Source organism: Genypterus blacodes, unplaced genomic scaffold, assembly GCF_046128005.1.
Source record: "Genypterus blacodes isolate CSIRO-AG114 ecotype Tasmania unplaced genomic scaffold, CSIRO-AGI_Gbla_v1 ptg000070l_1, whole genome shotgun sequence".
Taxonomy (NCBI): Eukaryota; Metazoa; Chordata; class Actinopteri; order Ophidiiformes; family Ophidiidae; genus Genypterus; species Genypterus blacodes.
In genome coordinates, this window is record NW_027466880.1 from 364,400 (window position 1) to 391,949 (window position 27,550).

The window sequence follows — 27,550 nt, forward strand, 5'->3', positions numbered from 1 at the left end:
TTTTCATGGCACTACAATGGGCATGGTTGCAGCAGGTTTGGAATGCTGCACAACAAAAAACTTGTTTTGTTTACACCTTGTTTAATTTACTAAATCCGCACTTTTATACACACTGTTGTTGTTGTGGCTATTTCCAAATGAAGTTTAAGATAAAAGTTATTGTGTTGTTTTACTTTATACGCTTCATCCAGTGTTATAGCAACATTGCAGCATTGGAATGCAGCAAAACTAAATATCATAAAAACGTGTTTTTATTTCATGTATTGGGGTCGAGGATTTGATCATTTGGACATCAGAAGAAGACTACTGACAAAATTCAAACACTGAGTTGTGTACCGCTCGGCCTGATGGTGGTGCTGTAATGTCCACGTTCACCTTTTTACCAATAACTTTTAGTTAGTCATTCAACCAAAAGTACTCGTAACATTGTGTACAATCGCTAGGAATCACTACATTTTGCCATGCACTCGTTAGATTAACTTTTTGATAAATCTTTAAAAAAAAGAAAATACAAACAAAACACTTACAAGTCATAATTACCAAAACAGGCACATTGAACATGGAAAAACTAGAAACGTTACTACGGAAAGTGGGGAATACTTCAGTACCACACACTATACTGTACATCAGTATCATTTACACACTCATCACACAAACATATACACGCACACGGTACGGCACGGCACAGGTTAAAGACCGCACGCAGCATGTAGCCTCTGATGTGATTGGCTGGTGGGCGGGACTTCCGACGGCGCAGGTTGTCCACAAAGTAGCAGAGCTTTACCTCCTAAAAAGTGGAAGAGAGAAGGAAGGACGACGCCTGAGCCGTCGTTACGCACTAAGGAGTGAATGTGACCCGCGGGGGGCCGTGAATAGTGTGTGGATGACTTCAGGTATATTCACGTTTACATTGTATTGTTTGTCAGGCAGCCAGACGGTTTTCTAACGGTGGACACACGCTCACGACCAACCGAGTCTAGCTACAATGTGGAACTGCGATGCCGCGTTCATGGTGCGCTCGGAAATTGTTTGAGGAAAATACGTGACAAAACATGACTGAAGATTGTCGGAAGTGTTAAAAACTAGCTACCAGTTAGATATGGCTTAACAAACTATTCATTTGTATTGACATTGGTTACTTAAAGTTATCAAATTTACCACTACCTCCGTTAACTGCTCATATTTAAGAGATTAGATAATGTATCTGTGTTCTTTTCTGTCAATTATGATACGTTTCACATATCTGGGTGATATAATAACAACCCATTAACAAGGTGATCTACAAATTAATTCTGAGATGGTTCTTACTGATAAATAAATATTATTCGACCAAACATAAACCGGACTAAGGTGTGTCTGCTCACCTGTGTACCTTAACTAACACAGTAGGACAGAGCGGAGGTGTAGCTCAACAGTGACGTATATCAAGGAAACAATACACGACTGAATGTACTGTCATACTGTGTGCTTCATTGGCACCACACACACACACAAATGTACACATTAATACCTGCTGACCTCCAGGCCAGTTTTGATAAGAAGACTTTGGATTTCTTGTAATCTAAAATGTCTTATTTGAATCAAAACCTTAAACTATACTGACAGCCATGACAGAAGTTCTTGTTCTCTTCGTCTGTCATAAAAATCAGTATCAAACCTGGCACAACTAGTCCAAAGTACCTCTCAGGCTTTATCTTTGTATGATGGTGGAGCTTTATTACAGTATCTCAATCACAAAGTCAACAGACAGACAGACATATCTGCTACACTAAACTGAAATGTTTCACATCTCACACTCAAACTGAGTTGTTGATGTATCAGTGTGCAGTGAAATAGAAGTTTGTCATGATACATCATATTGAGACTCTCAGTTTATAGTGGATATTAAATTACAACAATATGTCCTACAGGCAAAATCAGAATAACATTGTTATTTTTTAGCAACTCTCCTCGTGTTGCAATAAAGCCTCATCCAGTTTTATCCGGTTGTATATTATTATTGAAGAAAGCATTTGACGTGAGAATAAGAGTACAGTTACAGGACATTCTGGAGTTTGTTGTTGACTGGGACCTGTGGTATGTGATACACACATGGACAAAATGTATAAGGAGACGAGGGGACGGTGACCTGGGCTGAGGGCCTGTACAGTCAGGTTGTTTATAACAGCGTTGTTGGAAATACTTGTGTTCAGTCTCAAAGTAAAGGTAGTGAGGCCACCTTATCCCACTACTGCTACTCTGGTCCGTGTGTGTGTAGCACATTTCCATATCCAGGCTATTTGTTTATTATTTTACTTTTTTTATAAACATACAGGAGGGAAGACAGGCAGAGAGTTAGAGAGAGAGAGAGAACCAGAAGAGAACTAGGCGACGTAATGTTCAAGTTAAATAAGACAGTAGGGTGACAAACAGGGCAACAGCAGAAAGCCACGGCCGCCAAAGGTTGTGTAGAGATGACACAGTAGTGTGGAGGCTTGAGTCCTGGAGTTCAGTGTTGTTGTTTTGATGATTTTGTAGGTACAGCTTTCTGCAGAATGATGTCATACAGCAGTGCGGGCAGCTACAGTTGGCATCATAGGCTGTGGTGTCAGAAAAAGAGAGAAAAAAAAACAAAACCTCATCCATTTTGAGAATGAAAGCAGGTTCCAATCCTATGGTTGGAGTTCAGTGTTGGGTCAAAGGTGCCTTTATTCTCAACTTCATTGATCAAGCCTTTTTTCCTCCCTTGCATCCTAGACGTATGACTGTGGGACATGGACGACATAAACCTTCATTATCGCTTTATGAACTGGAGGAGGCGAATCCGAGAAATACGTGAAGTGCGAGCAGTGCGTTACCGGGAGCGATTAAAAAGAATGCTCAGGGAAGGAGACATACTCAGGTAACATGGAAGAGCAACGCCAACCATCCGCTTAGACAGGAGCGCAGATGTTTGAGTCCATTTAGATACATTTTCTTTATTTGATTGAGTTTTTTGTCTTTGTAGGTATCAAGGGAACTCAGATGAAGTGGGCTGTTATGTGGCACCCAGGCCGCTATCAAGAAGAAACCGCTACTTTGAAGTAAGAGTCAACTGCTTTGGTGCATTGCAGTTTGTATCAGTTTCTGTTGAATGTCAGCGTTTGAGTCTTAACTGCTACTCAACTCACCCACACGTATCTGTAGCACGATCAGCTTCAGATTCCATCTTTCCCTCCAGTTTCTGTGCTCATTGAACTGCACAGCAGGTTAGGGTTTCTTTGTCTTCCTCTCACTTTTGATGATTTATTACCGTGTGTGATAAAACAGTCACATATTTATAATCCTTTTAATTCCATTTGCATGCAGCAGGAACAGTCGAAGGCTTGTGAGACTACTGACAAAAATCAACAGTCATGAAATAGTTCAATAAACGCTCTGTATTCTGGAGCCAAAACAAAGGGAAAACCTTAACGCCGTTAGGATTAACACTTAAAAATGCTGCTCTGCCTCATTCTTAGAAATGGAATCTGAAGACCTTTCAACTTGAAAGATTAGATGTGTGGAATGACTTGGCAGTGCTTGTTACATTGTGTGAAGAATGGGGGGGCGGGGGGCCTAATTGAACTTAACTGCTGATTCTTCAAATTTTCCAGTCGCAGAAGCCAAAATCATTTACAGCACAGAGTCAGAAGCAGTTAATCTAATCCAGTACCAGCACAACAATGCTGTCACTGCAGAGTAGTAACTGTCCATGTTGTCCATCTCTGTCCTGAACCTGTCAACTGTTGATTAATTTAAATTTCAATAAGGATACCAGATAAAGAAATGCAGAATATTCTAAACCACTACGGATTTGGATGATGGACTTGACTAATGAGACAAGTTAAGATAAGATCAACCTTTGAGTCCCACACAGGGAAATTTCAGAGTGTAATCGGTGTCACGTTGCCAAATAAGTCCCAGATCATCACAAATCACGTCCTTCTTTCTTTATTTCGCAATCCAGTGCTCTTAACACGTACTGGGGGACAGTAAACGTAGCATGTTTAAACTTGCCTCAGTGTCACGTCCTACCCGCCGTGGCTTGCAGTGAAACAGAAACCAAACCTTTCAGCCTCGATGGGCTGTATTCATGCGTCAAAGTGAGTCATGTAGAAGGAGGGAGGAAGTCGCCTGCGTAAATGGGGATCTGCACTAACAAATGATACATCAGTGGACGCTGATCTGACGTTAGATTGCTGAGGTCACCTGTGTGTTATGCGCCGACACAAAGAGAGATTTAATACTTGGATCACGCAGGAGACAAGAGTTGAGGTCATGGGAAAGTACTTAAAGTTTCCTTTTCTCTCTGCCCCGGATTTGTCAGCGCCGCTCCGATTGCACCGTGTCCATATAAGGCTTCTTGGGGATGATGTCATATGGTCAGCATTCACTTATGGTAACAATGGTGCAGAGCAGCTTGTCACTGTTGGGATTTAACTTTAAAAGATCATGTGATACAAAAACAAGAACACGGAGTGAGTTTTGGAAATAGCACTAAATAAAAGACACCTCATATTGTCACCCGCCAAAATACTGAAATATCAGATTAGTTAAAGAATGTTGTAAGTCCCTACCAAATATAACATGTATTTAGGGATGGGTGCTGTAATTTGTTTTTAGAGAAAGTCGGTTTGTGGCTCAGTCCAAATGACAGAAATAAGTCAAATCCTTTCAGTTACCGGGGTTTGTGTGTCTTGCAGGTGACAGTCATTGATACTGGAGTGAGGGGAATGATTGCTGTTGGCCTGGTGCCTCAGCTCTACAAGCTGGACCACCAGCCGGGCTGGCTCCCGCACTCTGTGGCGTATCATGCTGATGACGGCAAGTATGTGAGAAGTCGTGACACACATTACGTTTATCTCCAACAAAGCTGATATTGACTTTCTGAATGTTATTGGTGTTTCTGTCGACCTTCACGTTTTTTGGCAGTATTTTCTCCATTTACCAATGAGCTGTGTCGCTGTGTGTTTTACTTAACTTCACATTACGTAAAGGAGCTACGATAGACGATGGTGGAAGAACAAACAGCTGTAGTGGAGTTCAGATTCGAACTGATCACTAAATTATAGAGAAGACAGCAAGTTGGAGGTGGTTATATCATCTGATGTGGCGACAGCTGGCAGAGTGAACAGGCCTTTAGGTGCTGCCATGGAAGCTCATCCTCTTTCTCTCTTTGACAGGCTGTACAATGGAAAAACTGTGGGACAACAGTTTGGTCCAAAATGCGTCCGAGGTGATAGAATAGGCTGTGGAATGTACCTGGACTCCTTCGAAGAGGGACAGATAACTGTGTTTTTTACCAAAAACGGCAAAGAAGTAAGTTCTCCGTTCCCATCTTATCGCTGTTATTCACTCCCTCCCTTTACGCTAAACAATACTGTGTCTGAATCTTTCCTCAGGTCGGCAGCGTGGAGGTTCCGGGATCTCCCGACGCTTTCTACCCGGCTGTAGGGATGCACTCTTTGGGCGAAGAGGTGCTGCTGGACCTGCAGGCCGAGTGGGCGATGGAGGAGGACGACGGGCAGATGATAGTGGACAGCCACGAAGACGACTGGGCCCGCCTCCATGACGTGAAAGTGACTGGCACGGTGAGCGGCGTTTTGCGGAGAGGCTTCGCTGAAAGACAAGTTAGAGGAAATAATGGTCAGAGGCATTAATGCACACGTATAAATCTGTCTGCTGCAGAAAAGGGATGGTGCGGTGGTGTGAGTTTATAAAGCAACAGGAGAAACAGCACAGAGATCCATGGAAGATTCCTGGTCGGGAATACTTTGTTATCATTGGTTGCTTGTTTGAGTTTGCAATAGTCTGAACATGTGAATCTCTGAGAATCTGAAAATGCCACCCCCGTGTTTAAAAGTGTAAGATTCAACAAAACAACTGTGGATGTGTAACTTGGAACTTTGTATCCACCTGAGAAATAGGAACACGTGTATTATGTAAGAGTAAAAGCAGAGATTAAGCTGGTAGATTGTGGTTAGATCGCTAATAGAGAGATTGAGTCGTTAATCACAGCCGTTGCTAAGTACTCAACACGACGTTACAACAAATATAATCATAATATTTTCCCACGTTGCTGCTCGTTCCGTCTCGCTTTGTCTCTCCATCTCTCACTCCACCTCGCCCCTCTGAAGTCAAGTGTCGGCGTGGGCGCAGCGGATCTGTTTGTCTCGATCCATCTCACCCCTGCAACGCCGTCTGCGTGTCTGACTCAGCAGGCGATCCGCACACGAACCTCCGCTCTGAATTGAAAGGAGGATGGGAGGGGACGGCAGCTGAACAGCCTTTGGGCAGAAGCAGATAACCCTGCGTGTCTCTCGCACGTTTAATTACCCTTTTCTTCTCCGAATTTGGCCCTGTCATGCATCCCCGCGACTTCCAAAAACCGCAGCGTGAACTCTGTGGGACGCATCGCTTTCACACGTACTCTGTAATAGTACCCCAGAGCTGTCAGGCCATCAGCGAGAGAGCAGCTCTCGTGCTTTTGCTTGGAGTCTGAAAGGCTTCGGGGGATGGAAAAACACCCCCGGAGTGCTTGGACGCTTTGTAGTGTAGTAACTTAGAAACTATCACGATACTAACCAGACTCTTAAGTAATACTGAAAGGTGCTGCACTTTGATACAATTGTGAGGTAATGGTACTTCCCTTTTTAGTCGAGTTTCAGCTCCCCGCTCTCCAGTTCACTGTACCTGGCATGCCAAAGTTTGAATGCTGATTTCATTTAAGGATACAAAAGGAAAGCCAGGTAGCTGTTGATAACATTTATCAGTAAAGTAAGTAGAGTTATAGTCTGCTTGCACTTTGACAAACAGCCCTCGTTGCTTCAGTTTGGGCCCTCATGCGATTTTTTAAGTCATCTCTCTGTTGGACGTTTGTACTCCGTGTTCTCTTCAGGGCCGATCAGTCTTTGAAAATAAGTCGACTCAGCAGCTGTCAGCAGCATTTTAGTCAATTCATCAATATGGGAAGGGAATTTTCTTTTTTCAAAAGGGAATAACAGTTTTATCTCCGGTATCACAATATTACATTTTTTCCAGATCATTTTGTTATGACTTCGTTCATCGACACAGGGACTCCTTCACTGGAATCAAAGCTTCAGTGTGCTTCAAAAGAGACGCAACACGTACTTCAAAAGTAAGACAATGGACCCAATGCTCATACCTGTCTTTTGCCTCCCTGCTCATAGTATTACCAGGCGTAGAAAAGACCAAAGTAGAAAAGACCAAAGTGCCGAAACTAGCAGACTCACTAAGTCTTCGCCCTCACAAGACGTCTCTGTGCACAGAAATGTCTTATTTGTTGTGAAGACTTAATTCTTCCATGAAACCACACTTCTTTAATTTCCCAGCTCCTGTGCGCTTTAACGTTGATGACCGCTGTTCTGTACTGTGTCCGCAGTTGTTGGAGTACATGGGGAAAGGGAAGAGCATCGTGGACGTGGGCTTGGCTCAGGCCCGCCGAGCTCTGGACACGCGTTTCCACTACTACGAGCTGGAGATCGCCGATCCCGGAGAGAAGTGTTACATCGCCCTGGGCCTGGCGCGCAGGGTGAGAGCCTCCGGACGCTGTCAATCTCTTGTCACGCGCTGTGTTATTGTATGTATGCTGGGCTTCTATGGTTATCCGTCACACCTCGTCATCCCTCCCTCGTATGCACGGCTGCTCTCACTGTTTCCAGTCGCAGTGATGGATGACCTGAAGAGGAAAAGCTAACAACAGAATAAATATTGTCTCATTTTACCCCCTCATCTGGTTTTCCATAGAAAGCAGGTTTGTTCCGTGTACATGTCGATCTACCGCGTTCACTTGATATCCTACTGCGGGCAAGTATGGCACAAGTCATACCACACAAGTGTTTGTCCACTACATAGCGCTTCTAAAGGCCTTCTTAATGAATAGTATGAATTGTGGCCAACGTTGTTAAAAGTCCCTCCACTGTTTGGTCCCATAATGCAACACAGAGCGCAAAGGGAGAAGCCGGTCATTGATGAAGGATGAAGATGTTTGAACAATGGCAGATGGCACAATCTTATTTTCAGTGAGTAGAAAGTAAGGAGTACATTTCTATGCACGCCACAGCACAGGTGTGTAGTTTACCTTTGTGACACAGCACAGACGGTTTGTTTCAGGTTTACTCGTTCTCTTTGTTTCTGCCTACACACTGATACTGGCGTTACACGAAACAGGAAGACGGAAAATATGAAAGTAGGCACAAGCTCTTCAGACAAAGCAATTCATGCAAATTCTGTGTTTTTTTGGGTGGTAACAACTCGTGACTCATATTTTGGAAAGACTGAGTAACAACTTGGGTCTAAGAGAGAGGATTTGTTGAACATCCTGTTGTGTGACATGTATGAAATGATTGCTGGGCTCACTCACTGATTGGTTGCTGTGTTCACGCGGGCCGGTCTGGTGAGCTGTGGAATCGCTGCTCCTCACCCGTCCCTGTGTGTGGGCATGTCGTGCCCTCGGGTGGGACGGTGAGGAGAACGCAGCTCTGTCATTTGACTGATTGTTTTCCCGGAATTGTTTTTCCTGATGTGTCTGTGGTTTTGGCGGGGCGTTGTAACAGCGGCCATTCCTCAGGTTTCTTCCCAGCCCCTGTCATCTCCTACAAGACGCGGCAAGCTGCCTCTTTATCCGCACGCCCGCCCGCCGATTAAATGAAAAGTCATCAAAACAAAGGTGTCTGTTTCTCGGGGCAACAGATGCAGTTTGCAGTTGCTCAATTGTTTTGCCTGCGATATTAAATGAATGAGTGATCGTTAATGACTCTTACCGTCATCATTCATTCTAGACACCAAACATCTTCCGTAGTATTCCACAGCTTTAAGTTCTCCTTCATCTCTTGACTGCCCCCCGGTGTTTCTACCTGTTGCTGTGTCAGACCGTCGTGCTGCCACCTACTGGTCGCTTACAGGAGTTTGTCATCTTGTCTCCTCATAGGCGTACCCCAAAAACAGACACCCAGGCTGGAGCAGAGGGTCCATAGCTTACCATGCAGGTGAGTGTGCTCCATCCCATAATAAGCGCTGTCGGTGTGGTAAGGAAGCCCATGGCATCCTGGTGACACAGAGGTTAATGTGTCATTGCCAGGAACATGTGACTCATTTCTCTAATTGAATATTCACATGAGGAAGAGTGACACATTAGTGCTTGCGGTGTATTTATAGAGTAGGTGTCCTTTTGTGCCCGTTAGTAAAGAAAAACTGCACTGCTAAAATTTGGAGCTGATCAGACGCTTCTAATCTGAAAGCATCATAGGAGATAAGTTATCCCTGTTAGTGTTTTGTAAAACTATTGAACTTGTTTTGAGGTTTTCACACACACAGCATGTGAGCACAACATTCTAACCTCAGGGTTTTTCCACCCATCAAAACATCGCTCTTCAGCACCACTAGTGGTCGAAAACTACTCAGGCTTTCATCCAACTATCACTTTAGATCAGTGATTCCCAAAGTGGGCAGAGCCCGCACAGCGCGGGATGGGAAGAGGAGCGGTATGAATAAGTACCTATACTATATATATATATATACTAGATACTTTCTTCGTCTCGCTGCAGGAGAATGAGTGTCCAGATAACACTATCATCCTCAAAAACATTCTGAGCTATAGGGGGGCCCTTCAGACAAAGTTTGGGAACCACTACTTTAGATCTTCAGTCTGGTTTACAGGAGGTCTGTCTGACCTCGATTGACCTTCATGGAACACTGTGTCTCAGATGCAAACTACCTGAACTTTGTGACATAAAATCCCTTTAAGACAAAGAAGTGGCCAGCTAACCTCTCTGTCCTTGTAGATGATGGTAAGATGTTCCAGGGCAGCGGGGTCGGGGACCCCTTCGGTCCACGCTGTTTTGAGGGAGACATTATGGGATGTGGGATCATGTTTCCACGGGACTACACCGTCGACAGTGGAGGTGAGCGTTCATTATAACACGTTCTTGACTTCAGAATGCGCTTCACCGGTTTGTCTTCTAATCGTCTTCCTCATGTTCTTTATTCATCAGATGACACAGATGATTGGGACGTCGACGTGTTGCCCAAGCCCAGCGCGGTCCAGAACGACCTCTATGCAAACAATGAAGAAGAAGAGGAGGACGACGGAGAATATTCAGAGGGCAGGAAGGTCACGGTGAGACGCGGAATAAATCCAGAAATGGAAACTGACAAACGTCTAAACCCACAGTGTCAACATGAGTATTATCTCTCTTCGCTGTGTGTCTTAAACAGGTGTTCTTCACCCGGAATGGAAAGGTGGTGGGCCGCAGGGACGTAGCCATACCGGCAGGAGGTTTCTTCCCAACCATCGGCATGATGAGCACCGGCGAGAAGGTCCGAGTCGAACTGCACCCCCTCAGCGGGTGAGCAGGGAGTGAACGGTGCGGTGACATCAGAGGGAGGAAGAGAGGAGGAAAGAACACGCTCAGCTTAGAACTAGCACAGCAAAAAAAAAATACATGTGACACTAAAATTACCTCGTCGATGTACTGTTGTCTTCAAAAGTCACCGCAGTGCAGATTACTACGACTAAAAATCTAAACATGCGGGCAGAAACCATGACCATGAAAGAATGACCACAATGAAATGACGTCATGCCTTATCAGAGACTGTAGGAGTTAAAACACAATTTTTGACGGTTGAATCACACAAAACAATAAGATAAATATCAACATAAGGGCTCAGGAGAGTTGAGGAATGCAGAAGTGTAAAACAGATCAGACTGGAGATAGCAGATGGAACCTGTTTGCATGGGACGCCGCGGTCACGGCCGGGGCTCAGGGGCAGAATCGCCCATCACCGGATCTCCAGGCCTTCATCCTCGTCCTGCTCATCAGTCTCTGTTTGCTGCTGAGCGCACTGAGTGATCGATGGAACGTTACTGACACACAGTGGCCAGAGAGATAAATTGGAGAAAGACCCAGCAAAGTCAGTCAGGCCTTAAAGAGTCATGGTGGTGAATTCAGTCCCTGTGTTTTAATTAGAATAAAAAGTGATCGATTGTGGGAATGAATGAAATCCGAAAACCCTCATTTTAATTTGTTTTGGCCAAACCAAGCAGAGTCAGAAACGGAAATAATCTTATGTCATCGCGTCGTAATTGTTTAAGGTAAGGTACACGGGTTACTAATCGGCTTAATCAAACAGGCATTGCATGAGTAAAGTATACAGACGTGTTTGATAGCCAAGTGTGTTTCCAAAACGCTGCATCCGGCTGTTTCCGTGGTGAAAAAAAATCCAAAAAACAAACACTAATGCATATAAAGGTTAAATGAACAGAGCCAATGTGAAAAGATTGAGCTCTGCAGTAAAATAAAAAAGGTGCCTTGGATGTTGGCGAATAGAAAAAAGTATTTTTGGTATTATTTTACATGGGATGAGATTGATCTGATCCAAATCTGTCAAAAAGGGAAAAGTGTACGAGTACTCGAAGGGTTAAACTCTATTAGGAGAGGACTAAACAAGGACGTGTAGGACTCGGGACAGAAATGTTTTATTAAAGGTTTGAACCATGAACCTGAAGCCATAATGAAACTCCAGTGATTCTCTCAGGTACATTTGACAATCACGTGAAAGTCTGAGGCCAATGTTGTGATTCTCACTTTTTGCCTGTGATTTCTTTTATTTGTTAGTTTTTTAATTTTTTTCCCTTCCAACTCCTTTTTGTGCTAAAACTGAGTTCAACAGCAAAATGTTTGTGTTTCTTCATTCTGTCTGCATGAACCTCTTACCAAAGTTTCACAAACGAGCCGGATCAGTTGATATTGATTAAGCCACACTTTGAACTGCCACCTCAGCATATCTGTTTTAGAAGCTGCGACGCATATGCAAGAAGTTTTTTAATCGCTGGCGATAACGTCTCTAGGGTCTTAAATTAAATAGTTAACAACAACAACAACAACATCATCATAAACTCTACCATCATTAAGATAGCCAGTTATCTCCATCACATTCTAACTAAACACCTCATGCTGCTAACTGTAGTATTGTTTAGGGAGTGTGCAGGTCGCTGGAGTGAGATAAACACCTTGTTGTGGCTGTGTGGAGATTAATGGAGTCTTTTTTTTGAAGGAGGTGTTTGTTGAAAAGTATTGTAGTCGCAACTGTTCAACAACAACATGTGGGTGTTGGGTCAAGCTGCAGTCATGGATGCTTGTTCATGCTCTGGTATTTGACCCTGACATCTGTATGAAAGGTTGTTGTTTTTTTTGTTTCATGTCCATCATCTTTGTTGGTGATCACACGCCTGCCATATGTTCATCATTTTATTAGTTGACAGGAGTGGAACATGTTTTGCTTGTGGCCCCTCTAACTGCATCTCATGATAGAATTGACTTTGCTTCTGAAGTATCCTCACCCTGATCAGATGCCTTTTAGTTTCTCAAACAGTCCCCAAGTGAATCCTGTACACTCCTGTCTGTCCTCTTGAGTCCTCTCTGTCTCATGTCTTTTCTCACTGTAAACTACCCAATAAAGCAAACATGCCAAAAATAATCAAATATAAATACTGAGTATTTGTATTGATTTTAGCAGTGAGTCTGTGATCTTCCTGTTTTTGTTGGAGGATTGGCCCGGTCCTCTGGTTGGTGGTCTGACCATGAGATGAAAGGGCAACAAATCCCAGCCTCCCTCCCATGTGCTGCCTGGATGTATTTTTATTGCATGTCAGATTTGTTTTCACTCTTATGCGAGGATCCCTCAGGCTCCCTGCAATAGCTGCATGATACTGAGGAGGAAGTAATGTTTGCTTTTGCCACATGAATGACTTTATGATCATATCTGATAATGTGCTGACTGTGAGCTGGTGGTGGAGGCCATTACATGGCATGAGAAAACTGTCTATAGACACAAACCACACAGCTGGTAGTTACCCAGATTACATGGAGGAATCATGCAAAAGAGTTGATGGGCCATAAGTGTTCATTTTAATTTATTATATGCATCACATCCACATTTTGCTCATCAGCGAGCCTGGCCTATGTGAGCCTCACAGATAATGACATAATGAAACACATTTGGCTGTTGGCTTTGTGCAAATGCTGAATGTCTTTATTGATGCTTTGTATTGTGTAATTTCCAGCAACAGCTTAGACTCTAAAGACCTTGCATGTCATTTTAGAATAAGCTGACATATGTATTTCAACATCTCAGAACATTTCAGTCAGACCTGATAACCAAGGCCCTGTTGAAACGTGTGTGTGTGTGTGTGTGTGTGAATAAGCTACTGCATTAATAATGTTTTACATACAATATAGAGTATCATCCACAATTGAAGATGCTTAAGAAAACCCAGAGGTGTTACATGTTGACATACTACACTGAAATGATTTAACAATGAGATGACGGATTACAGTTAGATTCTTTAGAGTTTGAAACATTGTTAGTTACATTGGAAAATTTTACATACATGTAAAATCTGACATCAGCCAGGGTGGAGGAGTTCTGACTGAATGCCAGGGTTGTATCAGCTTTTGTTGTGTTAACGAGTTGTATTTGTTTAATTAAAGATCTCCATTGATTGTAATCCTGCATGCTGAGGTGAGTGGTGAGGGCTGAAGCTGTGAAATCCACAACATTCTTCATCTGTAGCCGATAGTCTTGGTAGAAACCTGAGCCCATTGAAGAGAAGCTACAAAGGCAGCAGGAGTAATAACACTGATGAAGGACGAGACGACTTCACCTCTGGGCCTGGTTTATGCTGCTTTAGATGTTTGCTGAAGCTTTATCCACAGTATGGCGCTGTAAAGATTCTCTCAGGGTTACGTAACATCTCTACAGGCGTATTTGAAGGCAACTGCTCTTGTTAAGTCTTGAATATGTTTCCACACACATCCCGGCAGTTTCTTCAGGTCTGAGTCAGGGCTGGGCAGTAACTCAACGTTCGATCATTTGGCTGAGTGGTGAAACATCTTCACGACTAAACAAGTCCATTTTGCCAAAACAGATGAGTAAAAATCTCGTAAAAATCAGTTTCATAAATTAACTCCTTCCTTTGTACCGAGATGCAGTTTCTGATGGTTTCTCTTATTTTCCACTTTAACTGAATAAACAATTTAAATATGAACAGTAAGAGACACAGAGATTTCTTTATCAATCAGCTGGGCATTTAATTTCACAAACATTTGAACATTCCAGTTTTTGGTATCACATAATATGATAAATTATACACAATGTAGGGTAAAGATCCAGATTTACGCTTTGTAATGCATTTTCCATTTTGTCCAGAGATGTATCAATTGAGCATCAGGCCCAATACCCTGTCTCCTATTACACTGTATAAAAAAGTTTATTATCCAATATAATTCAACTTCAAAAACATATATAAAAATTAAAGGCAGTTATAATAATATACATGCATTTGCACATATGCTTAATTCTTCTCGTGCTACTGTAAAATCTACCTACTGACTGAAAATATGATGCAGTTGTTAGGCGTTGCAGAGGTCTGGGGGTGTTTCCTGTGATTCAGGCATCTTCCTCCTCATAGTAGCGGTTCCTCTTGATTATATCCTCTGCAGTCAGCTCCTCCCCAGCATCACTTCCTTCTTTGTCCTCCTCCCAGAAACCCACATCCTGGGAGGTGCGGTTATGTTTTGACTGCAAAGGTGGAGAGGGGGAGGCTGCGATATCTGGAGAGATGCTACTGTGAGAACGCTCCTCCGTCGCCATCTTTTCTGCGGCTGCAGTTCCACTTTGCGTTTGCTCGTCTCCTACTTCCTTCTGCTCCTGACTCTGAGGCTCCACATTCTCTGTCTCACTTTTTGGTGCTGCGTCTTTCCTTTGGGGCATCCGTTGCTTTTTCTTTTCTTCTCTTCCTCTTCCGCCTGCTTCCTCAGGTGGGTGTGTTTCATCCATTGATGTCCTCCATTCCAGGAGGGCCTTGCGAGGGCGTCGAGGTTCCAACGGTCCTGAATTGGTTTTGGAGCTGGAGCTTACTGCGAGTGTGAAGGGCCGACTGCGCTCCTTCATGGAGGAGCTCCTCCTGAGGCTCTTCAGTTCAGCTCTGTCTGAGCTCTTGAAAGAAGACGGTATCTCATCCTCTGGGGGCCACTTGGCCGCCTTCCAGGGACGGTTTGAAGGTAATTCCTCCACGGGTGGAGACCGTGGGCCCCCCGGGCCAGATGGGTCCTCACCAGCAGGAGGGGGCCAGGCAACCCTGAGCCTGCGTGTCTCAGCCAGCTTCTCCGTAGACTGAGCTTTGTCAGCAGTGTGTGTCTGTGCTTGCGTCTCCAGTAAGGCAGTTATGTCTGTAACCTTGGCCAGTGGAGACGATTCCACAGCTGGGGCCGTTTGACTGTCTGAGACGGTCTCAGATGGACTTGTTATTGTTTCTGGGCTCTCTTGTTCCTTTGGCTTCATCACTTCATCACCTTCATCTCCATCAGCGCGAGGCTCCCACAGCTCCTTGTGGGGCCGATGGCCAAAGCCCTCATCATAATTGCCTTTGGCCTTAAACAGCTGGCTGAAATGAGGCTTGCAGTAGACATTACCATGCAGTGATGCATAGCTCCCAAGACTAGAAACAGAGCACACCAGTTACATATTTGAATTAAGTAGAACAGTTTAGCTTTTAGAGGAAAAGCCATACAGAGTTCAGTAAGGAAGCTGAAAACCTTTAGCTGGTGTCAACACTTGTACTGTTTAAGCTTCACATGAAGTGCAAAATGACCAGAGCCGAACCTGAGCTTTGTGTTGCAGTGACCACAGCGGAAGCAGCTGTTGTGGTAGACCTGCTGATCAGCCACCAGTCGCTCCAGTGGATACACCGTCTTCTGACAAGCAACGCACGTCTCCCTCACAGGCCTCTGGAACTTCTGAAGTCACAGTCACACACATTTATCCATAATTACCAGGGGTTGAAATGTATTAGATGTGATATTAACTCAAGGTCATGCATGTGTCGTGCTTGTTGTGAGCTCTGACTCACCCTGGATGCTTTGGGAGCCTCGCTGCTCTCTCCTGAAACCAAACACACAAATCTTACGCTAATATCCAAATACTTGTGGAGCTCATGCTCGATTACCCTAAAATGAATCGTCCATAAAAACTCACCGTTGCAGTCCGGTTCAGATGTTCGTCTCTGAGGCAGCGCTGCAGATGTTTTGGGTGCAGACGTCTCTGCTGTCAGGCCCTGAGAAAAAGGCAACGTGAGAGGAACAGGAAAACAATAGAAATGTTCATTACTATTAAAGCTTCGCAGAATATTAAGTTGTTAATAGAATAGGTATCACATTTACAATCCGGGCCTGTAAGTTTCAGCTTTTTTAAAACGGCTAAAATAGTACAAAAAAGGTCATTCTTGTAATTTAAATATTCTGAATAATAAAATGGTTATTTGGTAATTTGGGAAAAATATATATAATTGATAAGAACAACCCATTGAACTTGCAAACATTTCCGCAACTTATACAAAATCGAAATGGGACTGGCAGAAGTAAAATAAACTAAAAGATTTTAAAAACTCTTTCACAAAACACTTGAAATAGTTGTTTAATATGTTTCTTCATATTTCATTTAATTGAGCATTGTCTTCTTAAGCTGTGTGGACTCACAGGGGGGGGGGCTTGTTTGGAAACAGCAGCCTGATATTTGGCCATCTTCTCCCTGAGAGACATCTTCTCCAGCACCCGGTCAGACACACCTAACACACACACATTTTCAATTTTACACACCATGATTTATTGCCCTTAGTTAAGAGTTTAATCAATGTGTGTGTGTGTGTGTGAGTGTGAGTGTGAGTGTGAGTGTGAGTGTGAGTGTGAGTGTGAGTGTGTGTGTGTGTGTGTGTGTGTGTGTGTGTGTGTGTGTGTGTGTGTGTGTGTGTGTGTGTGTGTGTTTATGTTTACCCCTGGGCTGGTCCATGTCCTCTGATGAAGAACTGCGTAGGGTTGTCCTTCCACCCTAAAAGATCAATGCGTGACATGAATCCATTTGTCCATTTCTCTGTTAGGGATTGCGAGTTGACTCTACATCCCAGCATGCACTTGTGAGGAAACACCTTGAACACGTTAGTTGTGTGTCGCATGTCCTAACACACTTAAAATCCCTCACACCCTTTAACAATTCAGAGTTTCCACTTCACACAACCTGCATGACCTGCAAAACCAGGAGTTCCTAGAGAGCGACTCTGGAAGACATCCAGCAAAGCTCAAGATGTTCTTTGGTGTTCTTTGTTCAGGGCCTCCAACATGATTTTGTCTTAAATAACTTTCAGTAAGAACAGACTGTATATATCTCCATTTTCTCTCCTCCTCTTATGTACAGGAAGAATGTTCCATCGCCTTCTCTGCCTTCTTTTTCATATCTAAATGAACTTACAGCCCCGACTGTGAAATCAAGGCACATAAAGGACATTAGGACGCTATTCTTTGCAACCGACGAGCAGAATCTGTGCTCGAGTTCAGGTGCATCTAAGAAACAAAATGGAAATGAAATGGAAATGAAATGGAAGCGAGGCAAAGTGGATATCATGTTTCCCATCTTCCGTTTAGTGCCTGCTAATAGCTGAACACTAAACATCTACCTCCTTATCCTATATCACGCCTCTGACCAGGACTATGCCTCTGTGTGTGTGTGTGTGTGTGTGTGTCCCCTCCTTCGTGCTTCATGTGTCACCAACACTAATGAGTAAACCAGACAGTTGAGCTTTGCTGTAATCCTGTGCACACTTGCGGAGTGGAAAAGAGATTTGGCCAAATATAACAGCTTCTTCCGCTCCCTCAGGCTGATCTTTGGACCTGTGGAGTCCTGATGTGCTGTTCCCTCCTCCAGCCTGTCTGCATATAGAGCCAAACAACTGAATTCTAACTGCCTGCTAATAGAGCAGAAAGGTGTTCAGTCTTTAGCAGAGAGTGCAAGCGTCAATGTAAAGCAACAAAAGGTTTTTTACTTCTGCTTCGCACTAAATTCCGTATTAAATCCTGCAGCTTACATAATGGTGTGTGTGTGCACAGCCTTGGTTGCAGTGATAGTAAAAAGAAAGACGGATGTATACAGATGGATGCGTGAATCTCTACTGTGCCCCTTTCCAAAGATCAAAAACTAACAATAATACTGATTACATGCATGTATTTTAATTTAAAAATCTGTTATGTTGTAATTACACGAATGACGTCATTTGGATTGCGCAACAGTGGTGTGAAAGCTTTCACACAGCCAGCGCGTATGGGGGCGGTGCAAAATCAGAGTAGGTACTAAAACAGAAAAGGCCAAAACCTAAAATTCAAACCAGAAGAGAAGCCTGTTGTCAAAATCCAAAGAGCAGTTGTTGCTCTGAGGTCGGTCTTTAAAGAATGAAACGGAGGAATGCAGGAACATTCCTGACCTAGGGCTGTTATCGGAGGTGAGGAGATGAGTGGAGGGAGAGGAGGAGGGAAACAGAGACAGGCAGAGACGACTGAGTGAAAGGGAAAGTGTGTGAGAGAGAGTGAGAGTGAGAGAGAGAGAGAGAGAGAGGGAGATGAAGTGTTTAAGGAAAATACAACAGATATGTGGAAGATGGGACACTGGGAGGAAACAGTGTGGGAAGGAATACTACAAACACACGGCTGTACGCAGAGGTGAGGGTCTGAGAAAGAAGCACAGCTGTGTGTTGAGCAAGAAAAGCTGGATGAGCAAGTTGTTATCATGCTCATTAGCAGGTGACTGAACTTCATTTTTGTAAACTAACATAAGCGCGGCTTATCATCAGTAACAACACTGCTTCGCTCCATTCATTAGTTTCTGTTGTGTCATGATAATGCCTGACTTCAAGGTGTTAGGGTTAGGGTGTGTAATGACCGGCTCGTAAATTCAGGTTTGCGTTGTTCAGATTTGCTCATTTGTTCGCCGAAGGCCACTGTGGGGGTTTGCAACACAGATGGAAAGCACTCAGTCACGCTCAAAGAGGGTTATGAGGATTTATAAGAACATTTTCTACAGCTGAGTAACATCAACGCTGTGAATCCCACCATCAATCTGTGAGGTCATAGTTAATGTCTGAGAAATGTAGCCATAGATGCCCAGCTGTCAACGCTGTGGAGGCCAAGCACAGGGCTTCAGAAATGAAACCTCTTTTCACAAGTGTGATCTCTAAAACACACACACACACACAGACACACAGACAGACAGACACAAAACTGGTTCTGGGTTTCTCACGTGTTAGTCTCCAGCTGGTTTGTGTGCGGTGTGCAGACTGCGGCCATTACATATGAATATCTGAGTCTGCTCATCCAGTTCATGATCGACCATTACTCAATAACATGAATCACTCTTATTTTATGTCTTTACATTTTTCTGAGCAAAAGCAAGAATGTAAAACCTTTATGTAAGAGGCCCAAAGTGTTTTCTTTGATATATTTTTGACAATCCAACCGTTATCTGGATTTTATAGACATATAACTGATAGAAATAAAGTTTATAATGTACATCTTTGACGTGATTGGAGAAGAGAGGATTGACAGGATCAGATCTTTTACCTTGCTCACAGTCGCCTCTCCCATCTCAAACTTCATCTTCAGGTTGGTTAGAGGCACACGGGCTTTCTCCAGAGGGGACCGGGGGCTGGTTGGAACTTGCTCGTCCAGCTTTTCAGGTCTTTCGCTGCTGTGTTTGAGCTCATCCCTGTCCATCCCTCCGTGCTCACCACCTTTCGGTTCTTCTGGAGCTGCTGAGGCCGGCTGAGCGGTCGGTGGTACGGCGCTCTTTAATGGAGCACAGTGCTCGCTGACGGGAGAGATCTTGGCCACGGTCAGAGGTGCTGCCTGCTCCCAGCGTTTCTTCAGAGAGTTTAGATTTCCAGAACGCAGGGTCGGTGTTGTACCCTCAGTCAACTAAAGACAAAAACAATTGAAGAGTGTGAATGACTTAAGTGTATCGTATGAACAGCATGATAACTAACAAGCATTTTGTAAGAGGAAATCATTTACCAACCGCTGCTGGTCAAAAGCAAAGCTATACAGTCTGTTCTTACTGTGTACTCTGCCTTTTTAAGTTCATACAGCCAAGTCTTAACCGCAGCATAATGATAAAAAGGAAATGCCGGATTCCAAACTTGGCCTCCCTCACAGATTCTATGAACAGCTGTTCAAAGCTGGTCCAGGAAATAGGCATTTTACTGTGGCTGGTAAAGTCAAGGATTGCTTCAAGATGGAGGAAGCAAGGCTGAGCATGCAGATAGAATGTTCAGCCGCATCACATTCCGTACGACAGCTTCACCTTTGCCAGAATCACCGAGGAGAGCCGCGTTCACCGCTCAGACATTCGTGACAACAACACACGCTGAGCCGCGAACAGCGCTGCAGCACATCAGGAGGCACATTACTGCTGAGTGGCCTATAGAAGCTTCCCTAATTCTACTAAGGGACGGCAAGTTGAAGGGAGGCGATCTGAAATAAGAAAACTAATCAAGTAATCAATCATCGCAAACAATGGGAACTTGAACAGGCAAACTTCCTGGCTGAGCTGAAGTCAGCGTGAAACACTTGAACACAAATATGCTGTCAATGACCTCACCAGAGAAACACACATTGCAATGCTTCTCACACAGCATTAGAGATGGCTGTGTGGCGACTTCCTACCATGATCAATCCTCTTAAACCACACCAACGCAAAACAGAGACTTGGTACATCTTCTAAAAGGTCACATTAACACGAACACAAAGACGAACACGATCAGACGCAAAGAAAGAAGAGAATGGGGAAGAAAGGAAGAAATATTAAGACACGTAAAAGGGACAGAAGAAGAGGAGCGGAACCCAAAAGTGGACAGAAAACAGAAGAACAATCACTGCCTTTGTGATGGAAGCCTAGAATGAATGGACAGTGACAAGATTGTCCTCCATTTTTTTTAAGCGTAAAAAAAATGAACAAAAGAAGCCAAAAACCTGTATGAATGCGATGGGAGTGTAACCACAACAACACAGCAAGGAAGGTGAGGATCCTTTGGTTGGTCCTGTTTTTCTACAGAGAGGTAAAGTTCTCCAGATGTTAACAGCAACACACACACTCTGCTCGCAGCAGCACGCCCGACCCCTTTAACACCAACAGAGAAGCAGAGGGGGAAGAGAGAGAGAGAGAGAGAGAGAGAGAGAGAGAGAGAGAGAGAGAGAGAGAGAGAGAGAGAGAGAGAGAGAGAGAGAGAGAGAGAGAGAGAGAGAGAGAGAGAGAGAGAGAGAGAGAGAGAGAGGAGAGAGAGAAAACCCAGGAAACCAGAGCAGGATATGATACATAGAGGGAAAAGTTAACTCTTTGTTCACTGTGTTGCTTTTTCCACTTTTCCTTTCTTCACTTGCGTGGCTGTTACGGCTCTTTATTTACATATTTTAAAGATTACATATCAGTCCGATAATTGTTTGTGTGTGTATGTGTTGTTACATGAAAACTGGGTCGTTCCTTCATCCATAAAGGCCTATTGTTTTAAAGTTTGCCATGAAAGACAACTACAGTATTTCTTCATTTGCATGTGTCATAAAACCAGTCCTTCCAGCTTTACACAACTCAGGGGTTTATGCAAATTCAAACTCAACGAACTGGCGTAATTATCAGCAATGCGACGTTATTTCACAGTTTACTCCATAATTACAGCATCATTTGCCAAGATGATCGAAATCATGTGTGAGGAATTAAGGAAACACATTTGGAGCATACTGGCACGTTGGCTGCTGCTCCTGAAGCTCAATGATCTCATCGAGTCTCCACACGGCACCTACACACACACACACACCGTGTTTGTTGTGGTGGTGTGTAGCCAGTTTTGATTACAATGTCAAACAGAGGTGAAACCTGGGTGATGTTTTGGTTCACACGTGTTCAGTCAGTAACAATGCCAATCAGTTGATTAGTCATTTTCTTGAAATAGAATGTTTTGATCTGATCTCTCACACATTTAGGTGGAGCTGACACATTCACAATTGAATGTCACTCAGCGTGTAAAACACACCCCACAGTGTGTATGGCAGGAAATACTGTATATATACTGTAGCTCTACAGCGGAGAATGAAGGCTTCCTTTGTTGATTTGACATTTTCATGTTGCTTCTACACCAGAGAAAGCCGTGTGACGGGCGGCTCTGAACATAAGGGAAGTTAAATAAATAAGCAGACATTATCGTGGCTCATGTTGCTGCGTAGTGCTGCGTTGTAACTGTGGTTTTTCATGAAATATCACAATTATGTTTATGTAGTCATGTGAGAACCTGTGGCAGGGGAAATGCACAAACAGCAAAAATATGTTTAAAGACATTTAAGATTTCAAACTGTGTTATTACTCCTCATGTTTGTGGCCTAATGTAGTCTGGAGCATGGGATGAACATTGCCAGGGTTGCATAACATCAGGTTCATGGGTTTGATTTTGGAATAGTCCAAGCTAGCAAATGTTTGTGTTTTTGCTCACTAAAGCATTAAAGTTTCAAACTAGACAAGAAAATAAGAGCAAAGAAACCTGTATAATCAATTCTGATATGAAATGAATATATTAAAGCTAATGATTACTTACTTGAGTCCACTCAAATTATAATAACACACACACACACACACACACACACACACACACACACACAGAGACAGACAGATGGTCTGTAACTGATCGTTGGAACTCGGCTCAGACAGACACATGAGGACACCAGTCTGACATAGTTACTGTACATATACAGAGTCTGATATTTAATGTTTAACTAGACTTCTGTATTCCTTATCGGTTTCTGAAAATTAAGCATGATGATGAATCCTACTCAAATATAAAATATAATATAATAAAAACCAAACACAATATAATTTAGTACATTTTCAACCAGCTCGCTCACACACACACACACACAGACACACACACACAGACACACACACACACACACACACACACAGGTACATTGTCAGCTATAGACGCCTACAGCATCATTACCTTTAACGTCTTCATATTAGTTGTTTACTTATCCATTCAATCTCAATCCAGACTGATCTCTCACACTGAGGAAAGCAACAAATTTAGCTGTTGGGACATTGAGAGCGTGGGTGGGGGGGGCGGGGGCAGGGGGATTAGGATTATGGGGTTGAACGCCTCCCCATCACAACAAACAGCCAATGAGAGGAGAGCCGTCCGAGGCATCTGTGCCTTTTGAGTGTGTGTGTGTGTGTGTGTGTGTGTGTGTGTGTGTGTGTGTGTGTGTGGTGGGGTGAAGTGCATCAATATCAGCCAACAACCTCCACTGATCATTGACTAAACAGTTGCCAATGCCACAAACCCCAACGTAGATTTGCACTAATATAACCAAAATAATGTGCAGTTTATCTCTGTGGTGTCCTGAGGTGATTCATAAGTAATCAGTCCCCTCGCCACACAAATACAGAAGAGGTTGAAAGAGCTTTGAGAGAAAAAAGGGGAGAAGTTTGAGCAGAATAAAGCTGTAACAGAGGAGATATATAAACGACATTCAAAGTTTAACAGACTTACGTTTTTTTTCCTCTCGGTGCTCGACTCCTCCGCAGCCTTCTGGTACCTGCAAGAGATGGACTCATTGTTTTGACTGAACACAAATGTAGTAATCTTCCATGTTGACACCTGAGACACTGTTGTCCGGTTCACGTCTAGTCCACCATGCAGCCAAAGGTTTAAGTGGAAATGAAAAACCTTCACTACACTTTTTATTTAATATTCATTGGAGTTTTCAGTTCAGCTCTCACACTGAACTTCTGTCAGACTGCCAACTTTAAGCACGTTCAGATTTGCTTTATTCTGCTGTGAGGATTGAGGAGCACTGATATCCACATGGCAACGTGTGTTTGATCAAACACAGCAACAGACAAATAACGGCAACAACTCTGATTTCATCTCATTGTAGATTTTAACGCAACATATCCCACGTTTCTTATTTAATGACTTAACATGGACTGATCACCATTCTAACAATATCACCATAATATCATTCTATAATCAGTGAGCTCAAACAGTAGTGAGTAGATTTATAGGGTTGCCATGATATGAATGTTTTCCACTTATTGATTTTGTTTTCCGATGTAGTGTACATGCTCTGATGAAGATGAAGGTGTATGCTGAGCCGGTGTTACTGACTTGGAGAAGCGTTCAGCGAGGGCGTTGTTTTTCCCTCGGCCCGTGAGCGACAACTCCTTTGCAGTGACTCGCAAGGACCTTGACGCCCATGACTTGCGACCGAATGGACCTCTCTCCGTCTCCATCTCTCTGTTTAGGTTAACAGCTCCTGCAGAAAGAGGAGACGTAAGTTAGTTCAAAGGTTTAAACAGTTTCTTATCCAGTGGATACGTCATCCTGCACTGGCTGCCTAAGCTCCAGTCACACCCAGCCCATCTGTAGGTACACTCATTCAGGAATAGGAAGGATTTCAATAGAATGCTTTACATGGATCAAATGTCTATCCCTCTATTTGGTTACATTTGTTGGCAGTCCACGTTTCCTGACGCTTTCACTGACGGGACATTTACGTGTTGTGTTTTAGGAAATGGACACTGCACTGACTGATTATAGTGCGCGGCATCAAACAAGGTTTATTACTGACACACACAGAACTATGATTCTCAATCCTGGTCCTCAGATATCACATCTCCCCCCTGCTCTGCCCACACCTGATTAGCTCAATCACAGATGTTTACCTCACCAGGTTCCAGTAAAAACAGTAATCAAAACAGAAACAAGGCTTCACAAATCATTCCTAGACTGAGATCGACCTTCACAAGCGGGCTTATGACTGATTTATGACTGTACACTCATCAGAGGGCTGTAGGCAGAGTTCAAGTGTGTGCCAACTATTCGCTGATGTTGCCTCATACATATCAGACCCAAGCATCTGACCTGCATGCATTACAAGAAAAGCATGCAGGAATACACACGCGCTCTCGACACGTACAGCAGTTCAGCATACAAGCATTACACAGAAAAGTGTCATCCTGCGGTCGGGCAGACACGTTCAAACTCGCACCACAGCTTTGTGCCGCATGACTGCAAGATGGAGAGACAAAATACAAATGCCTAGGCTGTTATTTTCTGAGCATATCATCAGTCTAAACAGAAAACTCACCAAGGGCAACATTCACAGAGGACACACACACTCACATACACACAACCTATACTTATATGAATACCGCAGACATAAAATAAGGCTTTAGTATCTGGCAGAGAGCATTCTGATGTCAGGAGAGAAATCCTCTGCAGAGTTGTGATAATGTGGTTTACAGATGAATCACTGATTTGCTCAGCTGATTATTGACAATCACTTCACTATCTGAGCCATATTATGGTGCACCTACTGGATTACATCATCACTTAGACGTTTCCTGCCGTGATGTACAAATACACCCTGAGATCGCGGCTGGGCGGGGTTACAGGTGGAGCAGAGCATTTCTACATTTCTAGCTACACCCACGCTGTGTGAGGAGCAACACACTTCAAACCTTCAATGAGAAGAGTTCAGCGAAACAATGATGTTAAAGTCTCTAAAAGTTGTTTGTTTATATTTCAGTCATTTTCCTCACAGCATCTGTCATACCGCTGTGGCGCCTGCACTTGTTAAAGAGACATTCCGCACCCTTTCTGCTACGCAATACATGAAACACTAAATGGAGCACAGCCGAGACATACTAGGGACACAAGTGGTGGGAAGACTTTGGACTCAGCTACAGTAACTCTCAACAGCTTCCATTGTTCTAACACTATCAATACATAATGCCTACAGCCTTAGAAAGATAACTTCTACCAAAATCAACTAACCTTCACTCTGTTATCGTCAAATGAACAAGGAGGTTTCTATCTACCATCAACTCACATCTGTCGCAATATTCACAATTCAACTGTAGCTGTGAGGCCGCCAATCAAAAAGAAAAAGACTTAAGATTTAATTTATCCAAAGGTATAAATAAAGAACAGAGTGTTTAGGCTTCTGAATGTTTGTTTTGTTTGTTCTCTGTTCTAATGGCTTCATTGCTTTACATATCTTGTACTCTGTATATTCGGGTTTGAAAAGCTGAAAGAGCAAAACAACAAACGTCCCCAGTTTTATGATATTGGTAAATAATCCCAGCAGACCTCCCCCACCGATGAATGAATTCATGACTGGTTGGCTGTAATCTACTCAAAGGCCGGATGTTTAAACTACATTAGCCACCCTTTGTGTGTTTAAATATAAAGCAAGATAATTCATCCACTTTTATCAGATAATGCTGCACTGTGAATGTTTCTACGACTGCTTTACTTGAGCTTGGATGCACTTTTCCCAAAATGGACGGAGAGAACAACCACAGGGCCAAGAAGCAGGTATGACACCAAACTGATACCTGCCATTTCTTCTTTTAGTGCGGTTGTTATTCAGTTTCCTTTCTCATTTTAGTACATATTCTTTGCTTTATGCTTTGATATGAATTTATCCTTTTTTTAATACAAACAAATCTAATCCCATTTTTTTCCACTGTGGTGATAAGAAATACAGTATCTTGAAGAAATGTACTCAAGCCATCAGACACTATATACAGTACATACATGACATACAGCTGCCTACTGCTTTGTCGCTGCATCTAAGCATTAGGAACAAAAATCAGAAAGTGAAAGTTTACTGAGCCCTAAAGGTAAAGCTGCTGTTCAGGTGTCTGTGTTTCGACAGGGGGTGCATAGCAAATGGAGCTTGAAAGCCCTCACAGGCCATCTGATACCAGTTTTTGAAATCTGATAAGCAAATGTTTAGCTCCGTCCCCATCGCTGGATTTCAGTGAAAGGTGGATATGGTTGACCTTTGACCCGCCATTTTAGCCAAGTTTGCTTACACATACAACATAGAACCGCAACAAATCCAGATATGACTCATAAGTGAGGAGTCGGCTGATGTTATTTTGTTAAACCCCAAATCAGCTGTTTGTAGGATAATAATATGATTTAAACAACTGAAAAATTAGCACTGTGGCAGAGAAACAAGCAGGCGTGAATACATGACTCATTGTGAGGACTGCTGCCCTGCTCAGTGCCTACACCTTATTTCAAGAACAGCAGATGTCATTACAATGTCAGCACTTTGTGGTCCTGTTAGAGAAGCAGATACGTGTTTGGAAAGAAGGATTTAAAAGATTGTTTTGTAATTTTAAATTAAAAGAGAGCACATATCTTTGGTTTTCTAATGTAAATAACTCTGTGATTTGTGCCGATTTGTTATTTGTAAGTTGAAAATATAGAAACAGCAAATTATAAACCTGAGCAGAATTTACTCCAAGTGTAATTATCTTTTCAGGTAAAGAAAAATATCGATTATACCGTCAGACAGCGATGAGCACGGTGCGTAATTGCAAAACAACCAAATCAGTACGTTATGTAATCAGTCAAATTCCAAAGTGTCTAATCGTAGCCTTTTTGGGAGGGAAACGGGCTCTTTAACAGAGGTTAAATGTTTCGAATCCTCGGTTTCGGTTCTGTCTTACCTGTGCGAACTTCTGGTGAGTAACTCTTTGTACAACCTCACGACACCTGACACTTTTTCGCGAGTGTCACCGCCCGCCGCTCACCGAGGTGGAGTGAACGCAAAGGTGTCACGGGAGTGGAGGATGGCGGTCACGTGATCTT

At 43.3% G+C, this 27,550-nt stretch overlaps 2 protein-coding genes across 3 annotated transcripts; one reads left to right on the plus strand and one right to left on the minus strand.

Moving 5' to 3' along the window:
• Positions 1–742: 742 nt before the first annotated feature.
• LOC143005334 (SPRY domain-containing protein 3-like) lies at positions 743–12,509 on the plus strand. The gene is made up of 11 exons (XM_076156697.1): positions 743–893; positions 2,737–2,881; positions 2,987–3,062; positions 4,704–4,828; positions 5,184–5,319; positions 5,403–5,591; positions 7,403–7,552; positions 8,951–9,008; positions 9,804–9,923; positions 10,014–10,138; positions 10,237–12,509. The coding sequence occupies exons 2-11, from the start codon at positions 2,754–2,756 to the stop codon at positions 10,369–10,371; spliced, it is 1,242 nt and encodes a 413-aa protein (XP_076012812.1). The 5' UTR covers positions 743–893; positions 2,737–2,753; the 3' UTR covers positions 10,372–12,509.
• Positions 12,510–14,256: 1,747 nt separating this feature from the next.
• Positions 14,257–27,516, minus strand: LOC143005278 (LIM domain and actin-binding protein 1-like). Of its 2 annotated transcripts, XM_076156583.1 has the most exons (10): positions 27,409–27,516; positions 24,047–24,194; positions 23,429–23,474; positions 19,461–19,814; positions 16,851–16,905; positions 16,557–16,645; positions 16,057–16,135; positions 15,932–15,963; positions 15,685–15,818; positions 14,257–15,520 (listed from the first exon to the last, which is right to left on the minus strand). In XM_076156583.1, exons 2-10 carry the CDS (start codon positions 24,169–24,171, stop codon positions 14,470–14,472), a joined length of 1,965 nt encoding a protein of 654 aa, XP_076012698.1. In that variant the 5' UTR covers positions 24,172–24,194; positions 27,409–27,516; the 3' UTR covers positions 14,257–14,469. The 2 variants fall into 2 exon arrangements, with proteins under 2 accessions (XP_076012698.1, XP_076012699.1); XM_076156584.1 differs by lacking the exons at positions 23,429–23,474; positions 24,047–24,194; positions 27,409–27,516 and adding an exon at positions 20,868–21,031.
• Positions 27,517–27,550: the final 34 nt, after the last annotated feature.

Excerpts from the sequence above, each read along its gene's own strand:
- LOC143005334 (XM_076156697.1), top strand. The coding sequence starts at position 2,754 with ATGGACGACATAAACCTTCATTATCGCTTTATGAACTGGAGGAGGCGA. Across the intron at positions 7,553-8,950 it reads CCCTGGGCCTGGCGCGCAGG|GCGTACCCCAAAAACAGACA; the intron begins GTGAGAGCCTCC and ends GTCTCCTCATAG. Across the intron at positions 9,009-9,803 it reads GTCCATAGCTTACCATGCAG|ATGATGGTAAGATGTTCCAG; the intron begins GTGAGTGTGCTC and ends CTGTCCTTGTAG.
- LOC143005278 (XM_076156583.1), bottom strand. The coding sequence starts at position 24,171 with ATGGAGACGGAGAGAGGTCCATTCGGTCGCAAGTCATGGGCGTCAAGG. Across the intron at positions 16,906-19,460 it reads GAGAGGCGACTGTGAGCAAG|GGTGGAAGGACAACCCTACG; the intron begins GTAAAAGATCTG and ends TTGATCTTTTAG. Across the intron at positions 15,521-15,684 it reads CACTGCAACACAAAGCTCAG|TCTTGGGAGCTATGCATCAC; the intron begins GTTCGGCTCTGG and ends CTCTGTTTCTAG.